This window comes from Apis mellifera, linkage group LG2 (genome assembly GCF_003254395.2).
Source record: "Apis mellifera strain DH4 linkage group LG2, Amel_HAv3.1, whole genome shotgun sequence".
NCBI classification, from domain to species: Eukaryota; Metazoa; Arthropoda; class Insecta; order Hymenoptera; family Apidae; genus Apis; species Apis mellifera.
In genome coordinates, this window is record NC_037639.1 from 9,472,712 (window position 1) to 9,485,744 (window position 13,033).

The window sequence follows — 13,033 nt, forward strand, 5'->3', positions numbered from 1 at the left end:
AATACAAGATAGAAAGGAATAAAGATTCGTAATTCGTAAAAAAAAAAAAAAAGAAACAAAGTAAAAATAAAAGAAAAAAGAAAAGGAATCGTGAAAGATTATACACTATTGTCTACACGTAATATCGTGCAACGTTTCACGAGACCGTTTGTTTTATTCATTTTTCACTCCTTGTAACGCGTTTCATTTTTTTCTCTTTTCCTTTTTATTATTATTATTATTATTGTTATTATTATTATTATTATTATTTTAGCTGACTACTTCTTACTACGCGCGTGGTAGTATTTTTTCCCCCTTTTTTTCTTCTGTCCTCTCTCTCTTTGTTAGCGTTACAACGTATATTATAATATATATATAGACGCATTTTACGTATATATATATATCTATATATATATAATATTTTATATTTATCTATAGCGTTCATCAACGTGAACCTCAATACACTACAAATCCCATATCACAAGATATCTTGTTCAGTATCACGATTTAATTACCACTCTGTGTTCATCGCGTTTATTTCCCTCCCCCCACCCATCCCCATTCGTTTCTTTTATCAAGCTTTTCAACTCCTATTTTTTTTTTTCTTTTCTTTTCTTTTCTTTTCTCATCGTTTCGGCTAATTTATTGCCATCTTTTCTTAATTTTCGCCTCGACGGTTCTCTCTTTTTTTCCCTTCTCCCCTCCCTTATCATCGATGCGTCACATCCTTGCTTATTACGCGACCGTTCTCTCCTTGCGACAGTCACTCATCCATATCTCGCACGCGCCTCCTCCCGTTTCACAACGTTTCCTTTCAATAATACATCGCCCCTTCTCCGCCTTCAATATCTATTCCATATCGAACTAAAATTAGCATGATTTCGCTTTGTGCCGGGGTCGTGATCGGATTACACTCCAAGGATTTCCTCCCCAGAGGGATTTGCGCATGTCGATTCGATCGTTCCCCCATTCCCTTTCTTTCTTTGAAAAATTCCCGTTAAAAATGCAATAAATCGGGCGATATCCAGCTCAGTCACTGGATATCGAATCGCAAAACGAATTTTTCGCCCCGGGCCACGGCTGAGTTTCAAACGCGAAGGCGAAGGCGCGAAATTCGAATCGAGTTTTTCGATGCGAAATCGATTCTCGCGATAAATGCATTTTGTACAACAGATTGATATGAAATGCAAGATTAAGAGAATAATAAGTCTCGAGTCTTTCCTTTTTGCGAATTGATGACGTGTAAAATGCTGATAAAAAGGAATTACAAAACGTGTTACGCAATGCATAATTCGGGGCAGTTGTCGTTGAGTGATGATCTTAAGATTAAAAAAAAATATTGGTCGATAAAAAAAAATCTTAAAAATAACATTAGAATTAAAAAAATGGAAAAAGTTAAAAGAAAAAAGAAAAAGAAAAAAAATTTGTCTAAATCGCATTATTAGAAACGAATGAGAGAAGAAAGTTCAAGGATGAAGCGATTGCGAGCGAGTCAGTTCTTAACCAATTCTAAAATTGGACGAGTATTATCATAAAAATATTATCATAAAAATATTAGCCATATAAATTGCTAACATGTGTGTTTATCAAGCCACAAAAGCCACGATTCATTATTCATTCCCTTGCAATCTGTTTTAGTCTGACAAGAAAGGAAAGAATTCCTCGCGGAATCAAGTAGGTTCAAAGTTCATATTAGCACACGAAATAATTTAACGCGGATAAATATTTACTTTGAAGTATTAAATAAATATAAAAAAGGCAAGTAAAAAAAATAACAAACACGGATAAAGAAACATAAACGCATACACTCCTATCTTATCAATTTCAGTTTCTTTCAATCCGATATCAATGATCGTTCCTTTATATTCTCAAAAAAAAAAAAAAAAAAAAGAAAAAGAAAAAAAAGCATCGTTATTTTTTCCTCGACATCGTTCTCGTTCGATCGACGTCTCGTTCGAATCGGAGGGGAGGGGGAGGACAAACTTGACCTCCTTTAATTAACAATTACGGTTGCCCGCTCGATGGAAAAATCAACCTTTCCTTCTGCTCGATATTGATAGCATTACGGTGGAATCTTCTGACCTAAAAAACCATCTTCGATGACTCTATTCAACGAGGTGGCATGCCCTCTGATTATTAGATCTCTCGCTGAACGAACGTGAAAGCCACCCTCGTCGTATCGCGACGCCTCGGTACAACGTCTAGATCTATCCGCATAAACGAACTTCGTCGTCGCGATCTTCCTTCCCCGTGTATATATATATGTATATATAAGAATATACATATACATATATATAGAGAGATAGGGGTGGAATTCGCGTCAACTAAATAAACCTCTCGATTATTACTTCTCACCTCGGGAGAATCGATTCATCGACATGGCGCAAATCTTTGCTTCCCCTCTGTCATCCCCTTGGCACGATAACCTCCGTGGTCATCCTCCCTATTTAATAGGATGCAAACGTGACGCAGCGAACGAACGAACTCGTAACTCGTTGTTAACGTGTATACAACAAGGGAGGCCGCTGATCTTAGCGAATCGAGCGCAGAAAAACGAGCGCCGAAAAAGCAATCGTCCTCGATTAAGCAAACGGATCGTGCAAACGGATCACCTCCTCTCTCGAGAAATGGATCTTGAGACAACAAGCAAATTGGAGAGCAACGCGAAGCAACGTCGCCAAGCCTAGGTGAGGTACATGATTCGAGGTATCGCGATTGATTTTCCCCAGTTCCTTCACCCCCTTCAGCGGTTCTCTTTGTCGTTCGTTCCTTCTCTTCCCCCATTTTTTCTTTTTTTCGGTTTTTTCTTTTTTTTTCTTTTTTTTTCTTTTTTTTTTTACGCTTTTTTTTTTTCTTTCGTAGTAGTAACATATCGCGTAGTAGATCACAGTAGTATCCGGAGGTCGAAGATGAGGCCACTGCTATCTCTCCTTTGACTCCGAGGAATCTTTTTCTCGTAACGGGCGACCATATTACCATACACAGGAACACCGTTAATATTATCTCGGTGTCGATTCGACAACGGGTACTAAACAGACACGGCGTGTCGAAAGACGACATCGTGATCAAGATAGCCAGTCGATCTGATCCGACAAATCAGCGAGACACGAGGTCACCGATCACGGCAACATCGACCACGGTAAACGTGTTAGAAAAAAGTAATAAGAGGGATCTCGTGTTTCGATGAATCGTCTCAGTTGCTCGATAACGTCCTTGCTAATCATTGTCCACCGTCTCGAGCCACTCGAGAAACGATATGCTCCATCCGTTGGATCCGTGGGATCCGTGAGAGCCGTGCGATCCTTGGGACCCATGGGACCCATGGGATCCGTGCGAACCGTTGTTGTGCTGTTGTTTCGTTTGCAATTGATGCTGTTGCTGCTGTTGAGCTTGCTGTTGCGACTGTTGCTGCTGCTGCTGCTGTGGCTGCGGTTGCTGCTGACTACCGCTAGTACTACTGCTACTACCGTCACCACCACCACCACCACCACCACCACCACCACCACCACTACTGCTAGCATCACCACTAATAGAGTTCAGCGACGGATGACTGCTGACGGTCGCTTGATGATTGGTTGCCACCGTTTGGTCTCTTCCTCTTCCTCTTCCTCCGTCGTTACGCTGCAATGCCGAGTATATGGTAGACATGGTATGGAAGATGTCGTTCAACTGCTTCACCTTGTTCGTGTTCGACTCCGCGTTGTTGGTCTGCAACGTGCTCGACTTGGTCGAACTTTTGCTACCGGACGCGGAGGTACGGAGGCCGGAAGCGGAGGTGGGCGGCGCGGAGGCTGCCGGCAAAGCGGGCAAAGCGTCGTTCGTTTTCTTTGGAAGCTCTGGCAATCTGCGGCGCAGCCATCTGTGTTTCAACGCTTTGCCAGGTGTCATGCGCTGTTCCGGGTCCCATTTCAGGCAGCGGTGAATGAAATCCAGGAAATACGGGTCGTCGCAATTTTTCAATACCTGCCTGAGATCCCTGGAACCGGGCGGGCCACGGTCCTTCCCTTTCCTGGAGAAACCGCCGTTCAACACGATCGAACCGTCGGACATCGTTATAACGGTGCAGTAGCGCGGATAACCCTTCGAGCTGATGAACTGCCTACACCGTTTCGCGGATTCTAACAGCTGAGGCGGCGGCATGCCTAGCAACTCGATGATACAGGCCAGCTGGTCGGACTCGTCTTCGCCCGGCAGCAGCGGGAAACCGGTAACCAGCTCCACCAAGATGCAACCGAGGCTCCACATGTCGATTGGCATACCGTACTTTGCACCCAGGATCACCTCTGGCGCGCGATAGAAGCGACTTTGAATGTACGTGTAGACGCGTTGGTTCTCGTAGCAGCTCGAACCAAAGTCTATCACCTGGAACAACGAACGGAAACGTCCATTTGAGCATGTATTTTACGTAATTATTACATTACATGATGGATTGTGACGGAGGGCATTTTTATATAGAGTGTGTATTCTGGTATGGTTCACAAATTTGGAACGATTTCTCCCTTTCCTTTTATCTTTATTTCCGCGATAGAATTAAAACAATACCAATAAATCTCCGCTGTGTACCGTGACATAAATACCGTTATTGACGGTACAAATAATATCGTTTTAACAGTTCTAAACGATCCTAAACAGACACGCCGATGGAATATTATTACATCTCTCGCAAACTCTAATACTCAATTCGAAATCCTGCAACTGAATTGTATCATGAATATCGTACGTGGACTGAATGAAATCGGTGTATCGTTCACGGCACACGTTTTCCACGGAAACGTGACAAAATGATACGAAAGAACCGGTTTTTTTTCTTTTCTTTAACGCATAAACGCATAAAGGCTCGATACGATCATTTTTCACGTACATGGCTCTCGTACGAGGATCACGCTGATTAATATTCATTCGACGTTATCATTACAAACCGTTAAGATGTTTGCGGAATAGGGGAGGAATAGAGGAACGCGTGACTAGTGAAGATCGAGCAAGGCAGCGGATAATTTTGTGCGATCATATCTGTTTTTGCTACCGGCCTACTTTAATATTTCGGGTAACATCGAGTGCTCTCTCTCTCTCTCTCTCTCTCAGGATGTGCGGCAAACAAGAACGTCGCATTGGAATTTATCCAGGGTTATAGCGGTTAGCTCGATTTATTGGCTGGGGTCTGTGCAAATTTCAAGACAAGACGGGGTATTGATAATTAAGAGATTATCTCACGTGGACCAATTCCCTCCTGCACGATAAACAATACAATCTTTTTATTTGGACGCGTTTCTTCACAAAAGTATACGATCTTTGCGCTTAGTTGGCGAGAGAGTGTCGCGTATTTGCGTCGAATGAATTAATTAAGAGGCGAACGTTGAGTTAGAGGATAGAATTCATTTATCAGAACGTGGATCCCTATTCTTCGAACGAGATAATGGAACTCCCTATTGTTTCCTCCGAATATATAGTTTCAGATAAATGGAGTTCTGCTAATCGAAAGTCTTAGTATTTCTAGGAAGCTTTAGATATTCTATGTATCGAATATAAAGATACATAAACGTGCGGGATCAACGATTGAAATGAACAATACAGCGCGGTCTTAAATTAATAGAACGTTGTATTTGGATCTTTGACAATTTATCTAGTTACTCTGTTACATCGATTATTTTCCAATGTATTCCCTGTATTCCAAATTTATCGATATTTTAATCTCCCAAGGAATATTATTTCTAATCTATACAACAATTTTTCAACTTACGATCTTACGAATTCTACAACGCATAACTTTCACGCGTATTCCTCGATCATTCCTCGATATAAATCCGATATTCAGGTATTAAACGACTCCTCTTCCACTCTTCCTCTCTCATCCACGCTGCAGTATCCACATATCATCGCTCAAACAACCTCCGAGAAACAATTTAATCCTTACACACCTATTCACCTTGGGGAGGAAAAAAAAAAAACATTTCCCATGAACACACCACGAACATTCCCTTGTTAAATTCAAGCGGCGAAGCCTGGGAAAGATATTGATTTTTCGCGTGAAAACCAACGTCTTTCCCTCCAAGATATGACACCGGGATGGCCGTGCGCATTACGCGCACGAAAAGACGCGGCAAAACGATTTCGTGCGATCGGGTTCCCGCGCGTCAACGTAAATAGAAAGTGACACGGTCGATCGATTTGGACGGAAGCCCTGGGCCGAAGGTTCCGTTCTTTGACGGAAGTCGCCCCGAAGGGGACGTCGCCCTGACTGTCACTCCGCTGGAAAACACACCGCGTTCGAATGTGGGTCCCGTTCACCATTGATCGTACCCATTTTCCCATCGTGAAATTTACTTTCTTGAAGTGAACAGTGTAAACAAGCGGCAACTTCCGCGACTGAGGTTATCTAGGAATTTTTTCTTTCTTCTCTTGGTTATTTTTTAATTAAATCACGTGGGCACGTGGTGTCACTCCATACGCGATACGCGTTGTGGATTTACGATCTCTTCCATCTCGCTCGCCGATATTTCTTCACGGTTGAAAGCGTACGCTGTGAAATAACGTGGCTTCGAATAAAACGTCGGCGAAATTCGATTTGAATCCATTACTCGTTTCATTTTTATTTTTCCTTTCTTCTCTCTCTCTCTCTCTCGCCTCGGACAAACCGAGTGTCCGAGTTTATAAAGGAAATATTTATAAAGGAACCACAGACCTACGTGAAACCGTTCCCGGGAATATTTCGATGGATTTGTATAAGCAGTATAATTTACGGGACAGTTTATGCGTTCGTTCACACTAACGTGGAACCATTTCTCGCCAAGGCTGCGAATTTTACCGGGTTTTTCCTCTCGCTGATTTATCTTATCTTTGTTACTTGTTTACGACAAAAAAATTGTTCAAACGATCTCTCTCTCTCTTTCGAAATCCGTTCGATTGAAATTTAAAGAAATTTCTCCATTCTCGATATCGCGAGATCGCTTGTCGTACGATTGAAATTACCGATGATCGATAATAACGCGGGTGTAAATTAACGGAAGCTCATCCAGGGACCGGGTCAGGGATCGTCGAGATGAGATACGAGAAGGAAAAATGTTTGTTCGCGGTTTCCCTTTCATTCCGTTGCGGGAAAGCAGCGATAAAAAGAAGCTCGTTCCCCTAATTGGAGCGAGCTGTTTAGCTTTCGAGGTAACAGGTGGTATACCTGTGCGAGCTACTTATTCACACGAGAAAAATCTTTCGTTCAAGATCTACCCGCGTTGTTGTGCTCCCCCTTCTGGGGAAACCGCCCGGATGGAATTGGAATTCGTCGAGCGACGAATTACTTCCAATATCTTTCGTAACCTTTTCCTCGTTTATCGATCCAATTCCTCGCAGGAATTCTCTCTTCCCTGCGATAATATAAAAATATGAAAAAATATAGAAATTTAAAGAAGCACGACAAATCGATAACAATAATTTCGATTTAAATAAATATTTCTTTTTTATTTCTCTTAATAAACGCGAGTTGGAAGGATCCATTTTTTTGATGGAATAACAGTTTGAAAGCAAGGGGAGAGAAAACGTTTGAAGAAATTTCAATTAAAGTCGCACGAGCGTGTCGTCGGCCGTCGACGATCGATCTTTTTCATCGATCGGAGCGACGAGCCTTGACCTTTGTCGAAATTTCATTTCAAATACGTCTATATAATCGACAGATTTACATTATAATTATTCTTATATACCTCGTTCGAGATTGCACCGGTGTAGCATAGTAAAGGAAATTTATATATCTAATTTAAGATTATACATCGCGTGTACTCCCTACGGTCTTTCCCGACATTACAAACCTCGGTTTAAAATTAGAAATGGCTATTAATTTCGAGCGTGGAGACGCGGACACGGAGTTTGCCGTTTGATGTATGAATCGAATATAAGGATGAATGTTCGAAATCGGAGATTATAATGCGGCAACGGAGCGCGTGCAAAGGTCAAGGTTCGTTTACGGATTATTCCCTTTAATTCCTATGGCTGTTTAGGAATTCGAGACACGCGGAAAAGGGGAAATGGACATAATAACGTGACCGATAATAAATCGATATTATATTATCATTGATATTATAATAAGGGAGATAATACGAGATTTGATTTACCTTGACATAGATAACGCAAAAGCGTTTTCGTACGTAACGTTGCGTAATATTATAATATATATCAAGAGAGATTAAAATTACAGCGTCGATGCAACGTTATACACGCGTAATCGAAGAAGTGAACGAGATCGGTCTTCATAATGAATCGTAACACGGGAAGAACGGGCAAATTGAATATTTCCACGATGAACAAGCCCGTACATTGCAGGTGTAATTAATATGCATCGGTCGAACGCTTCGTAAGATGCATTTTTCTGCACCCTTGGCTCTGTTGGAATTGTTCCATTGTTTCTTTTTTTTTTTTTTTTTGATAATACGAGTGTAAAAAATTGATTTCTTCTTTTTTCCTTCTTTTTTTTTATGTTATTACTTTCCATCACTTTATGTAATGGTTTAATTAATAATATTACCGCGTTAATTAGAGCAATTCACATTTATTGTTTTTTTAAACATAATTAGCAATTAATTGGCGTTGCTCGATGAATTTGCAAATTTTAATCACTTCGAATTTATTCGTTGCAAAAGACTGTAACTGTAAATTCATAAAATTCACAACGTGGGATATATCGGAATTTACATTAATCTCAAAGGAAGATGGTCTGATTTTATATACGTACGAATCTATCCACGTACTAAAAACATAGGAATTGCATTTCTGACAGTGCTATGGAATTTAATTCGATGTCAAATTGAAATATTCATCTGAATATCCAATCCTTTAAGAGTAGCGATAGATGGAATCTCTGAAGACCGAAAGATTTAAGTGGAATCACTTAAAGTATTATGTATAATTATACATCCTTGAATTCTAAAACTCATCTACATATTAAATAACCTAACATTTTTCACTACGATCGTTTCCATCCTATTTGAAGAATTTCATTTGTCGAGGTTCACAAGTTGAAAAACAATGTCCGTCCGTTAATATAATTTTGCTAATCTTAGTTTGAATCTTGAACAAAATTTTATTAACGTGATGGTGGAAAATTTTGGGACCAAATTTCTACGACCCTTTGCATAGTTTGCATTTACTCTGAGAGCAATCTAAATTAAATCCCACGCATACCGCACGATGCGTATAGGCTTGAATGACCTATATGTGTCCAAATCAAATCCAATGAATCCGATATTATGATTTATATTGAGTATAATGAAGCCAACATTGCTTGCATCGAGTTCGACGAACCAGCCTGTATTGAATGTAATACGTTCATATCGGATCCAATAATCCTAATGTTATCCGCATTAACTCTAATGGTTTCAAAATTGCATACATCGAATCTAAACAATCTAATCTTATATCTTAAAAGTGGAGTATCGTTAACGGATTCGTGTATTCTGCTCGATATATCTTATTCTCGTAACTGGAATTGGATATCCTTAAAAATCTACCCCTCGTCGAAAATATCTCGTACAAAATTTTTCAATCGTGGATAAGAATACGTTTGAGAGTAAAAATCTGGAAAGTAGATTGATAGTAATTTTTAGAATTAAAAAATTTTACTCTGAAATGTATTAAACTCTCGACGATCGAGAGTTACTTTCTACGAACAAATATTTTTCAAACAAATCTAAGGCTAATCACTGTCCCTCAGTGACTCCTCTCAGAAAAATTACTCTCGAGAGTGTATTCTTCCCGTAATAACAAGCACCGTTTCGAGGATTTACAAAGTCAACGTGACATCCTATTTATCAGAGTTTTACTCTCGAATAAACTTTTACCCTTCCTCGCCAAGATCTTTACGACTTCTCCGTAAAGTCGTTTAAGCAAAAATTAAAAAATAAAGCTACAAAACGCGGTGGTAGGACGAGGGAACATTATGATTCCGCGTAGACGAGCTTTATTGTCGAATCGTTGTCCCTCGAGACGATAACCACAGGGAGGTCTGAGTCATCGTTGACGACCACTGCAGGGAAAGCCAGGCATGTTAGGCACACAGCTCGTTACGTTTCTGGTTTTGAGCCGCGATCGATAAACGCTTCTCGTCCCACAGGAGGATGCTTTCGCGATAAGATCGAACATTTCTTCTTCACATTTTTTCCTTTTCGTTTTTCGTCCGTTGCTACCTCGTTAAACCCACTCTCGCGTTTCTATTACGATGATTGAACGAAAAACTGCTAATGGTAATCACAGGGTTGTACGGGTATTATTATTACGTTTTCCGCAGCCCATCCGTGGAACAGAGAAATTAGACTAATTGTTGGAAATAATAATCGTGGCGCTATCCATTCGACTAATTCTAGCTCGTGCGCATATCCCACTAATGGAAAAAAATCTTGGACACACTGTATTAGATATTCGATATAAATATTAATATGGACACGATGATCGTAACGTGTTTATTAGATTTTGAAATTTGGAAAGCAATTTAATCCGTTCCATTATTATTCGCATTAACAATTTCTTTTTATAAGGGAAAAACTTGATAAACTTTGAACTCGAATGAATTACTATTACTTACTCGAATTATTCAATTTTACGTATTTAATTAATGATGTAAAACGTACAAATTGAGCGTATCATAAAATTCAATCAAAATTAATTCGACAAGTTCACGATTAAAATTCATGCACAACCTTGTATTCTTACATCGATCGAATAATTTGAAAGTAGTTATAGTTTCAACTTTCGTATCTTTGAAATAAATTTTGTATAAAAATTGACGAAGCGCGTATTAATGAATAAAATAATAATCGAGATCGTTGCAATTGATAATGTCCAATGTTTTACGAATTACAGTGATTCGACAATAAGTTTTGAAGGAGCGTGGCTGGCCGCAAGCGCGCGCCGCCGCCTGTGCACAGGTTGGCCTCCCCGTTGGAACACAACAGAAAGTTATTGTCAAGGTCGGCCATTACATCTGACCGGAAATGCTTGGGCTGCCTCGACCCTATGGTAAGTAACGTTGCGGTCGCATCTTGGAGGAACAATCGACACGCGTATACGGCATATCGTATTTAAGCATCGTGCGTATCGCGGCATTTTAATTTACCCTCCCCTCCCCTTTTATTATATTCATATTAGACGGATATGAAATACGCAATTCAATTTACGTGGAATTCGAATGAGCAAGTCGGGGGATTGACGTAATTTTTAAATAAACTAATGATCAATAAACGAGGATATATATATGAAAGCGTAAATACATTATTATGATAACCGTCATCTCGAAAGATTAGACTCCAAGTATAATTATGCTTTTATTATCGTGTATCCTTTTATTTTCTTTTCTATAAATAAAAATTTTCGATCGATCAAACATTGGCCCCGATAGCCAGGTTCGGTTACCACGACGCGTTACGTACGAAACGGAGGCAGGTGTTCTAACATCCACAAACAAGAAAGTACACGTGTTTCGAGAGAGCGAGTTCGATTGGAAAGTTGGAGGCGTAATTAAAATTCCCAAACTACCTTTCACAACCGGAAGAACGGAAACGTTTGACGGAAACGAAGGAAGGAGCGAGTCATCGTTAATGAAGATAAACGCGGAAAGGAAACTTTTCAACCCGATCAAACGGATTAACCTTCTAATCTGCCCCCGAGAATCGAAGGCTTTCGAGAAATCGGGTCAATCGAACTTCCATTAAACCGTTCTCGCATTAAACTTATTAATTAAAATCCCGTTTTAGAGCTCGGTTATATACGAGTTATTATACGCGGAGGGGCACGGAACGAAGGGAGGACAACTATCATCCTATTATCCTTTTTCCCGGTATCGTTGGAGATGGAAAAAAACGATTGAAAGCTATGGGATACGAAACGAGTACAATTGCAATAATAGAGACGGATACGGAGGGGGGGGAGGGATAATAGAACGGAATACGGAGGCGAGGGAGAGAGGCCTCTCGTCTGGCCTCTTCTTTTTTTCAAATATATTTATTTTTTGCGTAACGCTCGGTTCACAGGCTTAACGAGAACAAAACGAGAGAGGAACCGTAGGAGAAGCTCTCGGCTCGCGATACGCGCGTGAACATAAAATTGAAGTATCAATATTTAACGAACCGTGGACGGTGTTTTGAACAGCGGACGGGTGCTCTTGACGGCGAGCAGCCGGATATTGTACGATACACACAGTTTGTTTCCGTTGTCAGTTTGCACTATTCTTTCCTCCCCGTCGGATTCTCCGACGTTTCCACAAAGCGTTCCTCTCTCTCTCTCTCTCTGCGTTTCCCCGATCCCTCCCTCCTCAACTTATAATCGATGCTTTAATATGCGCGTATAACGGCGGAATAACGGCCAAGTGGAAATTGTGTTTTTAAAGGAGCGCGCGGCGGAACGGAAAGAGAGAGGAACGGAAACGGATCGCGGTTATTGAAAAGCAACGATTGAACGACAGTTTGAACGGATATCAATTGTACCGATATCATTCATACTTAATTGTTTCGCCATGCTCCTCCGCCTATTGGGTAATTAATCATCGGCGAATAATTAATCGGGCTTAAAAATACAAGGAATTCTCGAAATTACATCGTGGAAATCGGAAATCTACCGTGTAAATTACTGTATTTCGTATTTGACGTGATCGAAACACAATTTCTCTACGTTACGATACGAGGATGACGAGTGGTCTCTCGAAAAATCGATTACATGAATAAGAAATTTTATAATATTTACGATAATTTAACGAAGAATGTAATTCTTGACGGGTCATCGTCCGATTCCTTCTACGATAAATAATGGATAATTAAAATTTGGCCAATGGTAAACGAAACTTGTTCGATTCTGCAATCGCGTCGAATCTTTCCCAAGGATTTGCCAAGAAATGGTGATTCGTATCCAGGAACGGCCTATTTGGTCTCTCGAAAAATCGATCACGTGAATAGGAAGTTTTATAATTTAACGAAGAATATAAATTCTTGACAGGTCATCGTCCGATTCTACGATAAATAATTAGAATTTGGCTAATGCTAAACGAAACTTGTTCGATTTTGCAATTGCACGAATCGCGTCGAATCTT

General features: G+C 40.2%; 1 protein-coding gene across 1 annotated transcript in view; it reads right to left on the minus strand.

Moving 5' to 3' along the window:
- Positions 1 to 201: 201 nt before the first annotated feature.
- Positions 202 to 13,033, minus strand: part of LOC411871 (dual specificity tyrosine-phosphorylation-regulated kinase 2-like) — a 30,453-nt gene continuing 17,621 nt past the window's right edge. The window contains exon 2 of the mRNA XM_026439304.1: positions 202 to 4,341. Within this exon, the coding sequence (XP_026295089.1) occupies positions 3,196 to 4,341 (1,146 nt within the window). The 3' untranslated portion in view covers positions 202 to 3,195. The remainder of the gene's footprint in view (positions 4,342 to 13,033) is intronic.